Here is a 21,505-nt window from a genome sequence, read left to right on the forward strand (position 1 = left end):
CCCTACTTATTCCCAACGCATATTTGATGCTAGAGTATGAGTGAATTTAATCCCCACTTATCTCCAGGTTTTCCCCTAATTTAAATGTAATTTTTTTAATCCCCACTACTCTACCTCTAGTAGATTGAGGATGAGGTTTTGTGGAGATTGGGTGACAGCAGAGATTCAACCCAATACTTTAGAGTATTATCCCCACTAAAACACTAGCATCAAACAAGGCCTGAAACTGATAATAACATGACATTTTGTCAGATAGGACGGCGAAGATCGACGGCGAAGATCTTAAAATCGAGGATGCAAACGTAGTGAAATCAAAGCCTACGTACAGGATCTGGACTCAATCAATAGTGTAACTACTAACTATGCTCTCGTTCCATCTAAAGGTCTAAGCCTGCGTCAAGGGCCGTTTGGGACGAGAGCATGTAGGTTACGCCATAGTCACATTGCTCATAAGGTACATTGTATATTTTACATTCGGGAACGCGAGCACCTCTTTATTGCATCCGTATCAATATATAAGTTGTAGGCGAGTATGTGTCCATGTAATGTACAGGTGACGAAACCAGGAAGGTGGCATGTTTACAACTTCAATATGGATGCGCCACTCGACGGCTTCGACGCGAACACGTACAGCCCGAGATCGCTCTGCTTGATAACTCCCCGGTCAATCCTTGATTTGTAGTACTTCTCCTGCAAGAATAAAAATGATTCATGTCGTTACAGCACTGGGCATTTGCCACCAGTTTACATAATGCCACTAGTTCAACAGCTGATGAATTCAGTGTACCTTCAAATTGAGAATGAACTGAGGGACTATGCCCTCCTTGACCAAGGCAACTGCACAGCCGCCCCACCCGGCTCCTGTAAGCCGTGCTCCGAGTGCCCCGTTGTCCCGACATATCTTCACGAGCTCTTCCAACTCAGGACAGCTAATGAAGTGGAATATATCAGTATCAGTATGCTCATTTCTTTGAAAAGGAAAATCAGATACTGTTCCATAAAACAGAAGTATCTGTGGATTTTATTTACAATAATTAAACAAAAAGGGTACCTGCACTCATATAGCACACTACAGCTATAATGGCTATCGTTCATAAGATCACCAAGCTTTTTAAGCATATCTTCCTCACTGCAAGCAAATAACGGTAAGTGTCAGATTAGTGAATTTGGAAGGGAAACAGTGGTATGTGTATGACGGATCAAAGCTCTTTACATACTGAATTCTATACGCAGAGTAAAAGAAAGCCAAGGAAAACAAGCAGATCATACATGGTGAATTGAATTAAATGAGTTTGCCCGCAAGAAAATGAGTTTACCCACCTGAGTTTTGATAACACTGTATCCCTAAACGCGTACACCCGCCTTGCTTCCGAGTACACATGAAAGGCACGCTGAAATATAAGCCCACGTATGGAAGTTAGAGCAAGTTGTAATAGCATCATGTAAGATCAAATACTTCAGTTACATGAGGCCGAAGTGAAAATTAACTGAAGTATTCCTCGTAAAATAAAATTAACTGAAGTGTGCTAGACTCGTGAAAATATCATGTGTAATGGAGGGGATTAGACTAAAGCGAAATGATCAATAGTGCTGACTTTTTTTTAGGCCGATCAATAGTGCTGACTTGGAAGACAACATAAGTTGACGGTGGTGAAAATTCTAAGTTTCCAAATTAGTGGGATCTAAATAGAGTATATGCATCTTCATGAATGCCTGTAAGAAAATACATAGCAAGGAAATGAAAAAATCACCTGAAATAACTTGAAATGCTTTGCAGCTCTCAAAACATCCAAGGAAGTTTGAGAGCTCTTGAAGACGGATGCCAGGCTTTGACTTGTAATTTTCTCTATTTCCTCAGTTGTATATGGTTCCTCATGCAATAGGTTCTGCAAAGTTGCCCAACAATCACATAAGCACATGGTAAGACGGAGCTTATGAAAATTTTACTGTTGCAAAGCATTGTTTTTCTTCTGGAAATTATGTGTACGAAACATAGAAGGATTTCTTATCCTCCGCAGAAACAAAAACAAGAGGATGCAGTGATTATTGCAATGACATAGCCTGGTAAAAAAAATTTTTTGCTGCAACATAGCAATGTCGGCTGTTGCATACCCATGCAAATCAAAGCAACCAATATCTACCTTTTTAAGGACTGGACAGAGGATGGAAGCAGGACACATATTGTTCGTACAAAAATTACTTTATTTCATAGATAGCCTAAATTCTTGGTGAAGTTCTGTACCTTCACGGCGACTCCAGGGTCAGAAGAACCTTCTTTGCCGGCATAGGTGACACATAAACCCTCAACATCAGAGAGGGTGGTAACTGATGAAAGAGCTTTATTTGTGTCCATCCCTAGTTTGATGGCAAGAACAATCTGCAAGAAGCACAGAAGACAAAAAATATTAGCTCCATAAATCAAAGATGAAGATGAATACCCTCCATTGTTGTTGCTCAAATTCCAAAATAAAACTGAAATACTCCCTCCATTCAAATTAATTGACTCAACTTTGCCTAGATACGATGCGTTTGTTGACTAGATACATATATATCTAGACAAAGTTGAGTCAATTAATGTGAATCGGAAAGAGTAGCAGAAAATATTCTCTAGAAATTCTATATAAGTGTGTGGAAATCCATCGTGCACAATTTCACATGCTCAGTCTGAAACCAAAGAATCTCTTACCGCAGCCAAGCGACACTCCACAACACGATTGTTGTAATTTGTAGCAGCTGTCTCTGCTTTCTTGGACTCTGCCAAACAGTGGGCAATCACAAATGTACCACCTGAAGGTAGTTGAACATCGGTTGCTTTGATTGGATTGAAATCTATCAGCTCAGCGAATCCAGGTTTGGCCATGATAGATATAGCCTGGAAAAAGTAGAGTAAAATGTTAAAAAGAGTACAAGGTCAACTGTATGAAGAAAAATGAAGTAATTAAAACTAACAAAACGGGATCTAAAGCACCTTAAACAGTATGAACACTGCATGAAGCCATACATTGAGTTTTGCTAGTTTAACTGAATAATAACGAACATCCTAACACAATCCTTGGAATCACTTTTTTTTTTTTGCATGAAAGCATGACATTTTTGCATGAAGGCATGACATACAAAGAATAAAGCACACCAAACTTAGTAATCTGCTACCAGGACTGCACAGGAGTGTCTACATACATCCAAACACTATCATGTCCAAAAGCTAGCTCCATAGAAGGCATTTATGAAACTACAATGAATTCACTTATAAACAGTTTAAACAAAACAAAAAGGGGAAATAAACCTGAATAGTACTTAAACAGTTACAGATGGGGCCATTACCTGATCCATTCCCCCGGACTGTGTCCCAATATGGCGCTCAGATTGACAAGTGAATTGAGCAACTTCTTTCTGCATGATTTTAATGGAACAATTAGGAATGAAAAGATCCGCCACAACCTTGTTTATGGAAGCTATTCTGGAAACTCGTAGTTAAGATTCCATTGGAAATCATGTCAATAACAGTAATTCAGCATCAATTGAGAGTTATCATACTAGACTAATCAGACATATCACATCTGTTGCAATACCACTATCCCAGTAACATGTCCATTTTCTTTTATAACGAGAACATTTCATTTCATTTGAAATACAAGGAACAATTTCGTTGCCTTAAATTTTGTGGGGATATCAATTATCCAGAACATTAAAAGTTCATCACTTAGGCTAGTGTCATGATTATATAGTGTTTTTGTTTATTATTATGGTAATTTTTCCATGACAATTCCTTAGGCCCAAGCTTCATCAAAAGCTTGAATCAATCCAAAGTTCACCTTAAACCAATAATAAGTATTTGCCTTTTCACACATGAACCTAATGACGGCAATGTCATTAATAGAACTGTTTGAGTAGCGGTGAGGAGTACCTTTGGGAAATTTTTCCCGAGAATTCCCATGATAGCAATTGTTGCCGAACAAACAAATGCTGCTGAGCTTGAAAGTCCAGATCCTAAATAAGAGCAACAGGCATGGGTTGAGGAACTCTAACATTGATGGTAAACTTTGGTGTATATATCATTCATGCCAACCATTAGAACTCATAACTAAATCCACAATAGTACCTTGAGGAACTGTGCCATCAACAACAACATCGAGAGCAACAGGTTCACCCATATCTATCCCTTTTGACCTAGCGTACTCATATACTCCCTTGTATCTGCAGACAAGGGATTAAGCATATATGATATGTTCAGGTTTCTAGGCAGCAGTTGACCAAATGAATGCTATGGAGATAACTTACCCACACATAAAGTAGTGGCCCCACTTGTGGTTTTTTATGTCAATTTCCTGCACCACAAAATACTCAGCAATCAATGACCGAATCAAAGGAGTTAAACATAGAAATCATGTCGTAAGTGAAGATGATCACAGATAGCAACATTGAAAAAAGCATAGCTGCTGCCACTACAACCCAAGGGATGGTGCTATCAGTATCTATCGCAAATGATACTGAATTAAATACAATAAGGACACACTTAACTTTATTTTGTTTCACAATTATGGCGGACTTATTTTATTTATCTGCACTTGCTCTGAATCAACAAACGCCCATTGCGTTTGCTGCATCAGTCAGCTACTGTGTGCTTGGAAAATTTCTGCATTATAATTGGAAAGACAAGTCTAAATTTGATCATGCAACTGTCCTCCGCAGCGCTCAGTGTTGTGATAAAAAATGTCAGGTAAAAAATACAGGACAAAGTAACATAAAACTGATCGAAATTGAGCTCCCCTCCAGCCTAGGACTAGTTGTCAGCTCCGCCCATTGCTCATCTGAGGCAGGGGAACGATAAGTGCACAAGCAGAGGCGCCACACGCCAGAGCGCGAGCACTAAGACGAATTATTCAGTTCACAGGCAGGACACCGCTAAGTGGACCAACGGGTCCATGCCAGGCATCACGGGCCTCTTGTTATAATTAATTTACAACTAGGAATTTATAGCGTGATAATGCAACCACCGCATCCTAAGTTAGGAACGAGACGAGAATCGCGTGCCCTATCTCCTCCTTCCCCGGAGAAAACAAAATAATAATTCGGTGCACAGCTGGAAAAGAAGACGCTCCCCCTTTTTTGTTTAGTTTTTGGCAGATAACGATCGTCTCCTTGAATCACGGCCGCGCGTGGTGCATGGAGGGGAATATTCGGGAATCCGGAGCAGAAACCGATCTACTCCAGTAAGATAGCAGGGCATGGAGGAGCAGGGAGAGGGAGGATTGATTTACCTGGTTGGGGTCTGCCGGGTAGACGCAGGTGGGGTACTTGTCGTCGACATTGGCGACGCGGACCTGGGCGCCGTCGGCCTTCCGGATGGCGACGATCATGTCCTGGCGGATGGCCATGGGCAGCACGGAGTAGCCCTCGTAGTCGATGTGCTCCCCGATGAGATTCACCCTCCCTGCACGCGCACACCGCAAAATCAATCAATCAATCGCACCGAGATCGCTAGCCAACTCCGGCAGCGGGAGAGTGTGGACGGAGACGGACCTGGGGAGCGGGCGAAGAGGGCGGGGCGGGCGCCGTAGACGTCCCGGAAGCGGTCCCCGAGGCGGCCGAAGCGGAGGCGCGCCTCGTCGAGCGGCGACCCCGCGCCGTAGACCGGCTCCAGCGAGGACAGCGCCGGGACCAGCTCGCCGGCCAGCACGTCCTCGCCGCCAACCGCCACCACAACCTGCGCCATCGCTATGCCTCTCTCTGCTTGCAGAAATTTGGACGCGCTGCTCGCGTTTTGACTTGCAATTGCAAGTCGATGCGGGTGGAGTGACAAACGGGGTTTGTTTTTGTTTCTTTGTTTCGGGGCAGCGGCGACGATATTATAGCGGCGAACTGCCAGGTGGAGTTATCCGTAACAAATACAGGTATTATATAGTAGTTTTTTTTTCTATTTTTCGAGCTAGGTGGGTTGGAGCTTCTCTCCTCGAGAGGGCTTATCTGTTGGGCCGGGTTCTCGTTCGGCGACTTGTCCGTGCTGAAAACGACGACCGGCTTTCTGCCCGGATCGAGGTGGTGACGCGATCATCGTCGGGAAAAGGGTTTCGTTTGATTCCTGCGCAGTCCAAACCATAGGTATGCTGAATCATACGTCTCCCTAATGTAATCTTCCCAGGATAATCGAGTCTCTTTGCGTCGTCGACCGACCGCTCGTGACTGTCCTTTTCTCTATCCACATCAGGATTTGAGACGACCGGTATCAGCAACTCCCGATCAGCCTCTTGCGTGCCGGAATACTTTTATCTGATCCTCACCACGTAGAATCTTCATTGGCGATAAAGAAGATGCGCAAACCACTATTGCATAATTGCATTATACTATCAGAAACACGGGTACAGCCACCATGATAATTAACCATTCAGCTTTAACACTCGCACCATAGCATATGCCCGCATCAAAATTTAGGAAGCACAAACCAAGCATACGTAATACGAAGGGTAACACCTTTTCAACAGGATTTCAACCGTCTATAGCAGCGTAGAGAACCATTGCATCATGGCACTCATGCGTACGCAACAAACCTCGTATACGCCCGCAACACTACCAATCATCCTGTGCAACAACACGTGTCCATGGACTTTTAACCTCTCACCATCAATATCTTCGGGCCGGGCCCCAACCTCGCTGATTTGGGCTCGCGTGCGATGAATATGTCTCGTTGTAGCTCCGCCGCCCCAAGGTATCGTAAGACTAGCGGATATGCCAAAACGCATAAAGGCGTACCACTCACACTACAACACGGTTTTCGATCTACAACGGTTGGAGATCATAAGAGTAAGAGCATATTTGATATTTAAACGCCATGTTAAAGTACTTATGGTTATATTCTGCTAATTTTTAATACAAGATTGCATGAAGTTTTTTCTTTCTTCTGGAGTCTAAGAGATATGTGTTGCATCATTTCTATGTTAGGACATGATGCCCATATGAATGCGTATTTTTCACATGTTATTGTTTTGTTCTTCATATCTCATTGATGAATTGTTATTGTCCGCTACAACTTAAAAGAGAGAATAGTCAAGTGAACCCATGAACCCCGGTCCAATTTTTATCATAAGAAAACACATTTATATCACTTTTATCTTCTTTTTACTTGCGGCAATATTTTAATCCAAAAATAAAAAATATTTAATTATCTTATTTGCATCCAAAACACCAAAAGAAATCAACCCTTTTACTGTTTTACTTAGTTACTTTATTTTTTCTAATTTTATTTACTTCATTTCTACTTGTGTTACATTTACTTACACGAAACCTTGTGCTTGACAACCACAAGATGGACTTGGGGAGACAAGGCTTTATTTTACTTTGAAAGATTGTTAGCAGAACAGGAGGAGAATAAGTTCCTTACTCATTCCCCGAGAGTTTGATATAAACCCTTGAGTCACACTTGTGGGGAAGATTGATTCCTAAAGTGCACACTCTGCACTTGGAGTCCCAGCGTTATCATATGTTCGTCACGTGACAAAACTGATGATCTTGTTTGTTCAAGGTACCATATTTAATATTCAAACATCATGTCAAAGTACTTATGGCTATGCTTTGTTAATTCTTAATATAAGATTGCATGGAGTTTTCCCTTTTTCCATACCCTTGTGGTATGGAAATGTCGGGTACCCGAAGGGTTATGCCCACATCACTAGCCCCCGAGTGTCTGGCCGAAGTGAAGCTTCGAGCAGGGACTAAAGTTGTCATCGTCCGAATGTCTTGATCATCTGTTGAATGTTGAATCTTATGCTTGATGTAGAGTCGAAGTTGCTTTTTATCGGGTGCGCGAAGCTCTCCCGATGGGAGTAGCCACCGAGTCTATGGGCGGGTGCTTGTAGCCGCGCATAGAATCAAGTTGTACTACTCGAAGATCTTGATGTTGATGCCGACGTCTTCGGGTTTATTCTTCTTTGTTGACGAGGCTGCCATCTTTTTATCAGGTGTGCGACCAGCGCTCCCGATGGGAGTAGCCCCCGAGCCTGTAGATAAATATGAAATAGTCATGTATAGGATGTAAACATGCTAAGGTCGAATACCGTAGATTTCTTCGAGTTCCGAGAACATTTGGATGCTTTTGATGATGTCACAGAGGAATTGATGATTTTGATGATGTCATAGCGGAGTCGATGATTTTGATGATGCCCCGGAGGAGTCAATGATTTGGATGATGTCACGGAGAAGTCGATGATTTTGACGATGTCCCGGAGGAGTTGATGATTTGGATGATGCCCCGGAGAAGTCGATAATTCTGATGATGTCTCGGAGAAGTCAACGATTTTGATGTTGTCTCTAATCTTCCCGGGATCATCGCGTCTCTTGCGTCGTCAACCGATCGCTCGTGCATGTCCTTTTCTCTATCCACATCAGTATTTGAGACGACCGGTATCAGCAACTCCCAATCAGCCAGCCTCTTGCGTGTCGGACAATTTTTACCTGATCCGCACCACATGAAATCTTCACGAGCAATAAACAAAAATGCGTGAACTACTGCTACCTTATATTCCACGCATGCACGAAAGTATTCTGCCTACGGGAGTTAAACATGGTGTATGATCCTTAGGTCATCTCCAACGGGGCGACGCAAACGGATGTTGAGCGACCGTTTGCGTCCGCTCGGGCCGAAAATGCGTCTGGTATCACCTCCAGCGGGACGACCCATAGTGACCGGGCCGTCCGCGGCGACGCAAACGTGGCTCAAATATGCGTCAGGTTTGCCTCTCTGCAGACGCTGCGCGGACGCAGCGGTCGTCCGCCCGGCCCTCGCACGGGCCCGCCTGGCAGGGGCACAATTGCTTCGTCTTCCACGGAATTACTTACGGACGGTGCGCTGCAGCCTTTTCAGGGCCGCGTTAATGGCGCGCATCAGCTTCCGTGAGCGTGCGCAGCTGGGCGGCGTCGCAGTGGCAGGACATTGAAGGCGAGATGGCGTCCGAGCCTCTTAAAGGGACGCTGCTGGCGCCCATTTCCCCGACCACACCATTGCCAGAGCCCACACTATCCAACCGACTGACGCCATGGGGAAGAAATGCTGGCCGTTCCACAAGATCAAGAACGACCAGGAGGCTAGCGGCTCGCGGTCCGGCAAGAAGCCACGGGTCGGGCGGTACGTCTGCATCGAGCTCGCGCGCCGCCTTTCGGAGGAAAACCGGCCGGTGCCATGGCCGTACGCAAACCTTCCTGGAGGAGGCTGGTACCTGAACTCCAGGCGCCTGTCGGTCCCACAGTGCCGCGCGAGGGCCGAGAGCGCCGGGACGAGGTGCGCCGCCGCCGAGCGATCTTGTCGCCGGATCTCCAAGAAGATCCGGCATACGCGCTCAACTCCTACAATTGGACTCGTTCGGGACGTGGGAGTTCGACGCGCGCCGCCGCGCTGGCTACCTCGGGGACCTCGAGTACTTCGACCGCGAGATCACCGCGGAAGAAGAGGAGAACGACCAGCAGGACGCGGACGAGGACGAGGACGAGCAGGTGGAGTGCACAGAGTACGACCACGACGACGGCGGGCCGGCGCTGGATCCGAAGATCCAGCCTCCGGACATCACCGAGGGGGAGGCCATTGCCATGGCACTGGCCAACAGCAAGCTCGACGAACTCAACGAGCCTGCTTTGTGGGACGGGCTCGCAGTCTCGCGAGTCCGCGCTGCTGCAGGGGAGGTCGGCGACTCCTCCGGCCACGCCGACGCATTCCAACGACCGCGCTACGGCTGCTGCTCTAGCCTGAGATCCCGGGCCACCTTCACCACAGCCTCCTGCGCAGGCGACGGCCTGGCCGCAGTTGCCGCAGCCTACCCTACCTCCTCCACCACCGGCGTACCAGCTTCCATGGCCGACGCCGGAGTTCATCGACCTCGTTAGCGACGACGACCAATAGGCAGTACCTAGTTTTACCACGCCTTTATGGTCTTTTTATGTTTTTTATTAATGTAAATTATGACTTTATGAATGGGAAAAAATTATGCGTCGTGCCGCTGGAGCCACCCCCGACGCAAACGGACGCGCGGACGATTTCGACCATTTCGACTGACGCACGCGTCCGTTTGGGCGTCCGAAATGCGTCGCCCCGTTGGAGATGCCCTTAATGGGCTGGCTATACGACCGCCATACCAACAATCCAACTTGCAACACTAGCTCTAAGCATATGCATAGGCAACAAAATTTTATGTTGGCAACAAGTCTGCGCTCGTTTTCAACTAAACATAGGGCTTTTTGGCACAATTTACTAAGTACAAACCCAGCATACGCAACGTCAAAGGTAGTAGTACAACATCGCAATAACATCTTTACAGCATGAGTTCAACCGTTTGCACCAAACATTTAGAATCAAGTCAACACGACACGCGTGTGTATGCATCAAATATATACAAGCTTGGAACACCTCCAACAAAGACTTCCGCCCAGTTAATTTCTCTCAGTTGTAACTTGCAACCAGAAAAAAAGTCTCGGATAGTCTTAGTTGCAACCCCACATGCAACTAAGAGTTTATCCTAGGTGCAACCCAGCTTGTAACTCGAGAAAGTCTCAGTTGCAATGTCACCTACAATTGAGACTTTCTTCCAGTTGCAACCACAATTGTAACTGGAGAGAGTCTCAGTTATAACCCTCTTGTACGTGCAGCTGAAGAAAGCCTCAGTTGCAACCCCACTTGCAACAATAAAAAGCCTTGCAACTGCACAAAAGTCTAAGTTGCAGCCTCACTTGTAATTGTAAAAAGTCCAACTTACAACCCTACTTGTAACCGGAGAAAAATAAGTACTATCACAAATCATGACACAATCCAACTTGAAACTGGCTTAATAAATACAAATAAATAAAAAGGTAAAATAAAGAGAACATGAGAATAAAATTATTATCTTTACTTATGCAAAAAATTAGAGAAAAAAGTAAGAGAAATGGACAAAATAAATTAGAATGGACAGCTCGTACAGTATAGCAATCGATGTAACAAAGTATGACCAGAACTAATCGATAGAGCTGAAGACTATCACAAACGTAAATAACACAAGTAAAGAGATCGATTAGGAATAGCCGAACCACACGGTGACGAAGATGTATTCTCGTGTTCCCTTCCTTTGGAGGAAGGTACTACATCTGATGCGGGGTGGCCTTTGGACACCTACGCCTCAAGACCAAGAAGTGCAGCCCCGCCTATCATCGACGCTACAGCATGGCCAAGGAGTCCCCCAAGTGGACCAACAACACAAACCCCCACCATTTGTGTCAAGGTGAACTCCTTCCTCTCGACACCCGACCTCGTCCATACCTTGGATGGAATGCTACCTCATATCGGTGTGCTACATATCATTAGGTACAAGAATCATCGAGGAACCGGAGAGGAGGAACTCCCATGGTGCAAGGAAGAAGGAAGAAGAAGAAGAAGGAAGGAAGAAGGAAGGAGGAGGAAGAAGAGGCGAGAGGAGGAAGGCCAGCCGGTCCCAGGGCCGGTCAACCGGGCCACAGGCCGGTCCACCCGGCCCCAGGGCCGGTCTGACCGGGCCCCTGACCGGCCTGGCCGGTTTCGACCGGAATCTCCGCTTGTGCCATCCGGACGCAGTCCCGGGGCTTCGGAAGCCTCGCCCGGTCACCGGCCGGCCCAGAATCCGGTTTGGACCGGATGGCCCGGTCCCAGACCCGGTCGGACCGGCCCCTGGACCGGATTTCACGGGTTTGACCCACCAACTTGTACCTCTTCGACCCAGGTCGCCTTGTATGCCTATATAAGCCCCCAGGTCGCCCCCTTACCTCTTTAGACAAGATTTAGGCTTAGACATGAAGATGAGCTTTGTCTCCCTAGGGTTTCATCCCCTTTGTATCAAGGCTACCCTTGTTGGATGATTGGATTTGGTGTGTGAGATTCTAGTGCTACCCACTCTCTCTCCCACTCCTAGATTCATCTCCCTCACCAATCTCTCCGCTCCGGGATTCTACCTCGCGTCTCTCCCGGGTTGATTCTATTGGCGTGGTCCATCGAGCCACGGGGGTAAGTATCGATTGTATCGGGTTAGTGTGCGTGCGTGAGTTCCTCGTGTTCTTCGTGTTCATCGTGTTCTTCGCGCTCTCCCTCTCATCCCTCTTTGGATTTCGGGTCAACCGCAAGATCGGGCCACAAACGGGGTCCTTAGACCTCATCATATGGTATCAGCAGCCTTTGGTTTCCGCGGATTTGACCCTCCACCCACCGGATTTGCCCTCTAAATTTTTTTTCCAAAAAATCCCCAAAAAATAGCCCTAATTTGCCTTTGGACCGATCTATGATTTGGTTGCGTTTTGAGTGGTTTTGGTCCATGGATTTGGTGTTGGAGTGCTTGATCTACTATCTCCCCAACTTTTAGCCCCCAATTCCATCGTTTCCCCTCCGTTTTGGTCAATTTGGTCGATTTTCGTGAAGAACAGGAGAGAGAAACTGCGTCCCGATTGAGAAATCCGGTCAACCGGGTTGCAGACCGGCCGGGCCAGCCCAGGACCCGGTCGACCGGCCGTGTGACCGGCCAGGCCGGCCCCAGGTCCGGCCCAACCGGCCCCTGGACCGGGCGCCACCCCTCCACCGCCACCGCCGACCACCGCAACTCCTCTCCTCCGCCGGCAAGCACCGCCATCATCCCCAACCACCGGCAAACACCACCGCGGCCCCAACAAACACCGCCGCATCCGCAAGAGCATCGACACCACCACCACCGGCATACCACCGCCACCACCGCCAAGCTACTTTGACCCATCTTCCGCTAACTTGTGTTTGCTTGTTCCGGTTTGAGTGCCTTGTGTGTGAAACTAACCCGCAGCTCCGACGCAAGCGACGACATCCTCAACACCCCGGACTTGCAACCGTACTCTTGACATCACCGCCTTCATCGCAAGTTGTGTGTTCCGACACCGCCTAACATCTAGGTATAACTTGCACCCCACCTTGTAACCCCTTTTCTTTTGGATCTATCCTATCGAGCATTGCTTATCTAGTGTTGCGAGACATTGCACGTGGCCCCGATTGTGAGGTGTGTGTGTGTAGTGTGGAGTCAAGCTTCTAAGCAAAACTCGTGTGGCAAGATAGCAAGAGCGAGCTAACGCTAACATAGAGCGTGAAAAAGATAGAAAAGCACAAAAAGAGTGCAAGTGCCATCATACATACAAAAGTGTACAAAGCGCCACCATAGATACAAAAGAGTGTCAAGTGCCACCAAATACAAAAGAGAAAAAGCTTTTAAGCAAAAAAGAGATAAGAGAAGAGAGGCCACGTGTAAATCTTGTTGTCTCTCCGTTGCAACCAAAACACCGAGCACCCTTGCTTAAGGGCTTCTTACACTTTTCCGCTCATTCCTTGGTCGCACTAACCCCGTTCATCTCGTGTGTGCGTTCCACATCTTTTCCGTGTTTATAGTGATCATCGCTTTGACATTTGAATTTTTGGATTTCACCCACTCTTGACAACATACTTGATTTCAGATTTCGTCTTTTGGCTTTCCACCACACTCACCTAACACCATATTTGCTAGCTTTTGCGTGTGTTTTTGTGTGAGTGCCTGATACAATTGACTTTGACCTCGGCTTGTTGGATCGCCCCGATCTTATCATACCACGGTAAGATTGCGAGGTAGTGTTCTTCCACTAACATACACCATATACATACCATCGTGCTAACATGGATAGCGAAGATGAGGATACGGAGGAGTACACGGAGCACTTCGAGGAGGATACCTCTTCAAGCACCGCGGATGTGGAGGAACATGTGGAGCTCTACACCGACTATGGCTCCGCGAGCATTGCCAACATGACCGACATCGAGGAGCTCTACACCGACTATGGCTCCGCGAGCATCGCCCACATGGACGACATGATGGAGCACCACCTTGAGGACGACATCGACGAGCTCTACATTGACAATGGCTCATCAAGCATGGACGTCATGGTGGAGCAACGCCACGACTACGACATCGACACCATGGCGGAGCTTCACCTCGACTCCACCTTGAACAACGCCGAGGCGCCCACATACCCATACTTGGCCAATGGAGCTACATATGAAGATCGAGGACCTCCACGATGGCACCATCTCATGGATCATCAAGAGCGTCCCCAACATGATCGTCTTCGACATTGGTCTCCGAGCTCCCCAAGGCGCCATCACGAGAGTGCTTATGCACAAGATCATCGACATCAAGGACATCATATGGAGCATCAAGAGCGCCCCCAACATGGTCATCATCGACACTCCTCTCCGAGCTCCTCAAGGCACCGCAAGCAACATGCCAAGTCGCATGATCCATCATCTAGGCATGGCAAGGACCGTCATCGACTCACACCATCTCGTGATAGTCGTCGACCACTACCACCTCATGGTCTACATCGACATACATCACCACATGAGCTTCACCGCCACAAGCCACTTCATGATCGCCATCGACCAACATCCCCCAAGGATCTTCGACGACACTCATCAAGACATGGTGATGAAGCACGACGACGAGAGCCTCGACATGAAGGCGACAAACACCATCATAGGGTGTCCACCACTACAAGGACGGCAAGTGCACATCGCGCATACCTTCTTCATGAGGCGACTTCCACCTCTTGCGCCACCACCACAATGGCCCCTACTTCGCCATACGCCTATGGACTCCGATGCTACAAGTGCAAGCAACAAGGCCATCCTCCACGGGAATGTCCCAATCTCCTATGTGAGGTGTGCAAGTCAAAGGGTCACATGGCATGGCAATGCACAACGCCAAGCGCCAAGAAGCTCTACTTCGACGAGCTCAATGCACAAGTCTCCAAGATGCCACCACTTGAGGACGACTTAGGAGGCGAGGGAGTTGAGCATGGTGAGCATGGGATTCTCCCTTCACCTAAGGAGGCGCATGGAGTTGAGCATGGTGAGCATGGGATTCTCCCTTCACCTACGGAGGCGCATGGAGTTGAGATGGTTGAGCATGGGAACTTCCCTTCAACCAAGGAGGCGCATGGAGATGAGAAAGTCGAGCCTACTCCTATATGCTTCATTGATGAGTTGGTACCAATCCCATGTGAGCATGAGAGCCACTTAGCCCACTTGAGTGAGAGTGATAGTGAGTTGAGTGACTTCCACCCCATATGTGAGTTTGAGTGTTTCCGTTTGGAGGACATGAGTGATACACTAAGTGAGTTGAGAGAGGTAGATGATAGGTCCATGGAGGACATCGCATTTGCTAACACATTAACCTCTCCCTCGTTTGTGTCTTCTTATGTTGCACTAGGTTCCACGGAGGACGAGTTCCCGCTCATGGAGACGATGTACATGGTGCATGAAGATGATGATATCTCACCATGCTTGCTCCAAGATGGACATGTCGACCACATGGATCCTCCTACTTCCACAACACCTACCTCAAATGAGTCGGCCTTCAAAGGTAACAACATAGGTGTTGATGATGCCATGATCCCACTAGTGGACATGATGACTTATGAGTGCATGCATGATCTTGATGATACATTTGCTACGTCACATGCTTCTTTCATATTCCCATGCGATGCTTTGCTTGCTAACATTGTTGATCATGTGGAAGTGAATGCTTGTGATACCATGACCATGCCATGCTATGAGAGCTTCACTTTTTCCCCGCTTGCTTGCCATAATGATCATGTTTGTGTTGTGACACCCTTGATGAACACTTGCTCTTTACATAGGATTGTCGACAACAATGATAACATGTTCCACATGCTTTGCCCCAAATGTTTACACCATTCCATGATCCTTGCATCCAAGATTGTGAACAATTGCTCTTTCTTATGCTTGGTATGCAAGAATGCTTATTTCATTGTCCATGAGATGGCCCCCATAGCTTTCTCTATTTTTGATGATCATGAGTTACCACATGCCATGAATGCACCTTCTTGCCATATGCACCATCGCCATGCATTTCATACTATCTTGATTAACACTAATGGTGATGTGCACAAGACATGGAACATCATGATGGATGATGTGTTCCTCTACCATGCACACACGCTTTTTGTTCTCTCTATTGTGTGTATAGGTACCCGAATGACAACTTCCACCGTTACGGAGCATGAGCTCACGAAATGCGCAATTGAGAGCTACCCCAACACGGACGAGATACATGACCCAACCCATGGGATTCACACCAAAGGGTATGTTCCCAAACGCCTTCGCCCTCGTGTGCTTCCGGCTTGTCTTGTCGAGATTTCGGTTTGGCCCATTTCCTCGTCACCTCTTTTGCCTCTTATGCAACATATCTTGACACATCTTGTTGGCACAGTGGTTGTTGTATGTCTTGATGCTTTCATCATACACTTCGAGAATCTCAAGGACCATGTCATACATGTGAGAGACACCTTATGCATCTTGTGCCACATGTCACACAAAAAGTTGCTCTTCTTTGGATTTTTCATTTCATCTTTGGCAATTGAAATGGATTCTTTGACACTTGAGGATACCCATACTTGGCTCGCGCCAACCATACTTTCCCAAGCTAGAAGTTTCCATCTCTTTGCCATTGCATATAACAATTTTGCCCCAAATTTTGCCGCCGATACTTGCCTTTTGTTTGTTCCATTTGTTTGGGACAAGGCTACACCACACATTTTTGACACCATACAACTCTTACATGCACAAAATTTTGCCCTTCCACATGTTGGATACACCCACACTCTTTTGGTTCCCATTTTTGCCAAATGCCTCTTGGAGAAACGACTTGATGCTTCGTATTTGATTGAGAGCCTCTTGTTCGCCGATCACAAAATTGGCATGCACAAGCTTTCCTTTCGCAAGTTGTTTTTCCCCAAGCTCTTCTTCGACCGTGACTTTATCCCCCTACCACAACATGGGACAAGTTTCATGGACTACACCGTCGGTGAAGAGGAACAAGAGTCGAGGACGACTCTTCCCCAAGGGGGGGGAGATGATGCGGGGTGGCCTTTGGACACCTACGCCTCAAGACCAAGAAGTGCAACCCCGCCTATCATCGACGCTACACCATGGCCAAGGAGTCCCCCAAGTGGACCAACAACACAAACCCCCACCATTTGTGTCAAGGTGAACTCCTTCCTCTCGACACCCGACCTCGTCCATACCTTGGATGGAATGCTACCTCATATCGGTGTGCTACATATCATTAGGTACAAGAATCATTGAGGAACCGGAGAGGAGGAACTCCCATGGTGCAAGGAAGAAGGAAGAAGAAGAAGAAGAAGGAAGGAAGAAGGAAGGAGGAGGAAGAAGAGGCGAGAGGAGGAAGGCCAGCCGGTCCCAGGGCCGGTCAACCGGGCCACAGGCCGGCCCACCCGGCCCCAGGGCCGGTCTGACCGGGCCCCTGACCGGCCTGGCCGGTTTCGACCGGAATCTCCGCTTGTGCCATCCAGACGCAGTCCCGGGGCTTCGGAAGCCTCGCCTGGTCACCGGCCGGCCCAGAATCCGGTTTGGACCGGATGGCCCGGTCCCAGACCCGGTCGGACCGGCCCCTGGACCGGATTTCACGGGTTTGACCCACCAACTTGTACCTCTTCGACCCAGGTCGCCTTGTATGCCTATATAAGCCCCCAGGTCGCCCCCTTACCTCTTTAGACAAGATTTAGGATTAGACATGAAGATGAGCTTTGTCTCCCTAGGGTTTCATCCCCTTTGTATCAAGGCTACCCTTGTTGGATGATTGGATTTGGTGTGTGAGATTCTAGTGCTACCCACTCTCTCTCCCACTCCTAGATTCATCTCCCTCACCAATCTCTCCGCTCCGGGATTCTACCTCGCGTCTCTCCCGGGTTGATTCTATTGGCGTGGTCCATCGAGCCACGGGGGTAAGTATCGATTGTATCAGGTTGGTGTGCGTGCGTGAGTTCCTCGTGTTCTTCGTGTTCATCGTGTTCTTCGCGCTCTCCCTCTCATCCCTCTTTGGATTTCGGGTCAACCGCAAGATCGGGCCACAAACGGGGTCCTTAGACCTCATCAACATCACATTGAAGAGGTGTGGGGTCCCATGTAGGACTTCCCAATGCCACGAAGGCTCAAATTATTCTCTGAAGCCTATACTACGAAGGAATAGCTCGCTCACTCGTGGTGTACTTCAAGGTAATCTCCAAAACCTCAGAAACTTCTTCTTGGAGCAAATCTACAACTCGGATGCTTCCGGGTGATCCTAGCCGATTAGGGTTTCCCGCGAACCCAGTAGTAACAAGCTTGCTCGATGAACTCAAGCGGGATTGGTGTTTAGCTCGGTGGGATCTAGATCGGGACCTCCTCGTGTTTTCTACCAAAGGGATTTGGCTTTGAGTGGGTAGAATGGGAGATCCGAACCTTTTGGTGTTTCAACAATGGAGCGAGAGAAAGAGAGCTCAAAGATATGAGATGAATGGTTGACCTAACCTTATTAAGCTAGAACAAGGTCTATTTATAGTTCGAGTGAGAAAACTAGCCGTTTGGGAAATCCCAACAAGTCAGTTCGGCAGAAAGTTGGCAACGCCGGAGCTCCTATCAGACTGACTGTTGACCAGCACGACGTGTCGGTTCGCCCGCCGGAATCATCTACTGACGCCCAGGGATGGATGCCTAACCAGACCGACTGGTCGGGCTGGCTCAGGTGCCTGTACCGAAGCATTCCAGTCGACCAGGCTTTCACCGAGGCCTGCATCGAAACGTCCGACGGGCTACAGTCCTTAGCCAAAAGGCAAACCAGTAGCGTGTTTCGGCCGCCATCGGTGTAGCTCCTAGCACTCTGCCAAATGGTTCGTCGGTGAGCCCGACACGATCGGTTTTGTTGAAAACTCTCAAAATGACAGAGTTCTTCTCGGAACTAAACTCTCCTCACTTTTGTGTGATTGAAATTTGGTGATAAGATATGTTATAGGCTAGAAGAACATCCCAAATAGGCTCATCAAGACCGTCCCTAATAATAGTGCGTTGTTTCCTATGACCCAAACCAAAATCAAGAGGAAAACAAGCGAAAACACCATCACTTCTCTTGAATAGTGATTGGGAGGTATGTAACCATATTCAGTCATTACTTGTGAACCAAAAACTATATGATCACTTAGAGGTAACATTTGTTCACAAAATAGCTATGGTGTCATCATTAGCCAAAATAACAAATAAAGGTAAAATACCCTTTCAACAATCTGATCTTATTCCGGTAGTTCGAGATTCGAGACGACCAATGATTAGGTTCCCCTCTGTTGGCTCCGCTCCGGGTCGGCCCTCGCGAGCATCGACTGGGGCGAACCCGAGCTCCCTGTGCCCCACCCTCCTCCTCCATTCCTCCTTTGCCGCCGATGACGAGGGGCCACTGGGTAAAGCCAGCGCGATGGCGGCGATACCTTCCTGACCTATTTGTGAGGTGGTTCTGCGCAAGGAGAAGCGGTTGGCGGCGGTGCCTAGGGTCTCCTGGAGCGCAGACTGACGATGACGGTGAGGCGTGGCGGATCCTGGCGGGGGCGGTGGATGCCGCAGCATGGTGCCATGGGTGGCAGCGGAGGGCGGTTGCTGGCAGCGCGGCCCAGTTTGGGACTAGGCAGGCCCTGATCTGGGCCATGTGGGCCTCGTCCTGGGCAGCCCAAGCAGGAGATTCGCCTAACCATGCACGCTTTGCTCCGGCCGACGACCACTCCAGACGACAAGGCCATCACCGAGCGAGTCGTCGACCGAAGAGGGATACCATCCTCATCTCTGCTGACGGGAAAGACAGCGATGGGGCCAACTTTACAGGCACGACAGCCATCTCAGCCTCCTGTTGTCCACACGTGTCAATACCTAAGTAGGTTACTCTGTAATACTCCAATCAGCGTGTAATCCAGCAGCTGGAACGAAAATAGCTAGGCACCGTCTGGCTCAGTCCAGTAGAAACAAGTACCGGCCAGTACCGCCTTGATTAGTTCCGTAGATAGATGTGATGCGCCCGTCTGGCCCAGCACAATGTAAATATGAATCGGCATCGTCTTGCATAGTATCGTCTACTATGTACCTAGTACACGATTAGTTCTATAGACACATATGTGCTGCAGCCTTCTGGCCCAGTCCAGACTTCTAGGTTAAGTATGAATCGGCATTGCCTATAAATCAGCTGCATAGTCCAATAAGTCTCAACACTCTTACAAGCATTGCTCGTTATGTTACACTTCCCATCTTTACTTCTACCAAATATTCCAATCGTTAAAATCAACAATCTATAAACTGCCAAAACCCCAAACCAAGTAAACTAACAGACCATAAACGCCAAAACGTACAGCAAAGGGCGCGGCGTGCCGCGCGCCTTTGTGCTTCCTAGTCTAGCTTTAATCTTAAGCAAAAGCCTCCACCAATTCCTTACATCATTCAGTTGCCAAAGTGTTTCCAACAGATGCAGAAGTAAAAGAAATTAGGCGGCACGCGGCAGGCAGAGAAAGAAGAGCAGAAAATGAAACTTCCCGCAGTTACCATATGCCCAGCCAACCAGCAAGAGACTGATGCTGCACAGCACGACCTAACTCTGCTGAGATACCATGTCATGTCATAAGTAAATCTCCGCCACAGTCAGATCAGCTCTCAGATGCAGCACGTCATTGATGAAGAGGCTGTCATCAGCAATGAAAGTGGACCATGGCATCTCAAAGATATTGTCACATCCAAGTGTCAAATCATCTTCCCTGAAGATGCACACTTTATGATAGTCGTTAGGGTGCCTGACAAATTTCCCTGTTTGATTGTTCCTGGCAGCAAACTCAAAGGCTAACATGACAGACTTTGAGCGCTCCGGCATCCATAGGAGCTCAACATAGAGGCCGAAACTGTAAGAGTTACTGATCTTGTCCATTTTACAGGTCGCCACGAGACGGAATTCTTGCCCTGCAAGATAGAATGTCTGCGACCATATCTTTCCGAGCGGGAAGAGTCTAGAACATTCCTCGCGCGTTAAGCCCAAGTAAACTATGGCCTTAAGGAAATTTGGATCAAACACAACAACTTTCACAGGTTTGGTCTTGTAACCTCGCTCTGCAAATGGCCAACAGGTTCTAATTAAGTTTGCTGAAAGAACACCTTCCATAACTGTTGGGTATGCTTTGTGTAGAAGTGCCTCAGTAATAAGCTTAGACACCTTCTCATGGTCAATATCATCATCAGTGCATGCTAGGATCTCCTGAACTGTAGTACATGCCATATGATTGAAACGTACCAGCGGAAGTAAACGACAACTCAAGATCTCGCGTCTTTCCTCCAGTTCTAAGTATCGTGCACGTGCCCACTTGAGCAAGAAATGATATACATGATCTTCAGATTCCACTTGTATGTCAGTACTTGAAAAGATAGCTTCGATCCCAGCAAGAGGGAAGTTCATCACGATGTCCGAACCTGAAATGAGACAAACCATGCCATGAGTACACTGCATACATGATTTAATGACATCATACGTACATTTTCTCCAAAAAAACATTGCTCCATTAAATGGGAATCACTCACTTATCAACATCCTTGTATTTGTTGGCAAGGAATTCTTTGGCTGCACCTACCACACGCTGAACTTCAGCAACCATTAAAACAGAGCAT

At 47.6% G+C, this 21,505-nt stretch overlaps 2 protein-coding genes across 2 annotated transcripts; both read right to left on the minus strand.

Moving 5' to 3' along the window:
* Positions 1–423: 423 nt before the first annotated feature.
* On the minus strand, positions 424–5,849 carry LOC127291952 (galactokinase). Its single transcript, XM_051321284.2, has 13 exons — positions 5,521–5,849; positions 5,259–5,431; positions 4,279–4,325; positions 4,100–4,194; positions 3,905–3,987; positions 3,322–3,390; positions 2,687–2,872; positions 2,243–2,377; positions 1,752–1,886; positions 1,321–1,391; positions 1,052–1,129; positions 788–929; positions 424–690 (listed from the first exon to the last, which is right to left on the minus strand). The coding sequence occupies exons 1-13, from the start codon at positions 5,711–5,713 to the stop codon at positions 580–582; spliced, it is 1,518 nt and encodes a 505-aa protein (XP_051177244.1). The 5' UTR covers positions 5,714–5,849; the 3' UTR covers positions 424–579.
* Positions 5,850–20,148: 14,299 nt separating this feature from the next.
* LOC127291953 (BTB/POZ domain-containing protein At2g46260-like) lies at positions 20,149–21,296 on the minus strand. Its single transcript, XM_051321285.2, has one exon. The coding sequence runs from the start codon at positions 21,294–21,296 to the stop codon at positions 20,472–20,474; it is 825 nt and encodes a 274-aa protein (XP_051177245.2). The 3' UTR covers positions 20,149–20,471.
* Between the last annotated feature and the right edge of the window lie 209 nt (positions 21,297–21,505).

The sequence above is a fragment of the Lolium perenne genome, chromosome 4, assembly GCF_019359855.2.
Source record: "Lolium perenne isolate Kyuss_39 chromosome 4, Kyuss_2.0, whole genome shotgun sequence".
In the NCBI taxonomy this organism is placed as follows: domain Eukaryota; kingdom Viridiplantae; phylum Streptophyta; class Magnoliopsida; order Poales; family Poaceae; genus Lolium; species Lolium perenne.

Excerpts from the sequence above, each read along its gene's own strand:
- LOC127291953 (XM_051321285.2), bottom strand. The coding sequence starts at position 21,296 with ATGAACTTCCCTCTTGCTGGGATCGAAGCTATCTTTTCAAGTACTGAC.
- LOC127291952 (XM_051321284.2), bottom strand. The coding sequence starts at position 5,713 with ATGGCGCAGGTTGTGGTGGCGGTTGGCGGCGAGGACGTGCTGGCCGGC. Across the intron at positions 3,988-4,099 it reads TGATGGCACAGTTCCTCAAG|GATCTGGACTTTCAAGCTCA; the intron begins GTACTATTGTGG and ends GCTCTTATTTAG. Across the intron at positions 691-787 it reads AGTTCATTCTCAATTTGAAG|GAGAAGTACTACAAATCAAG; the intron begins GTACACTGAATT and ends TTATTCTTGCAG.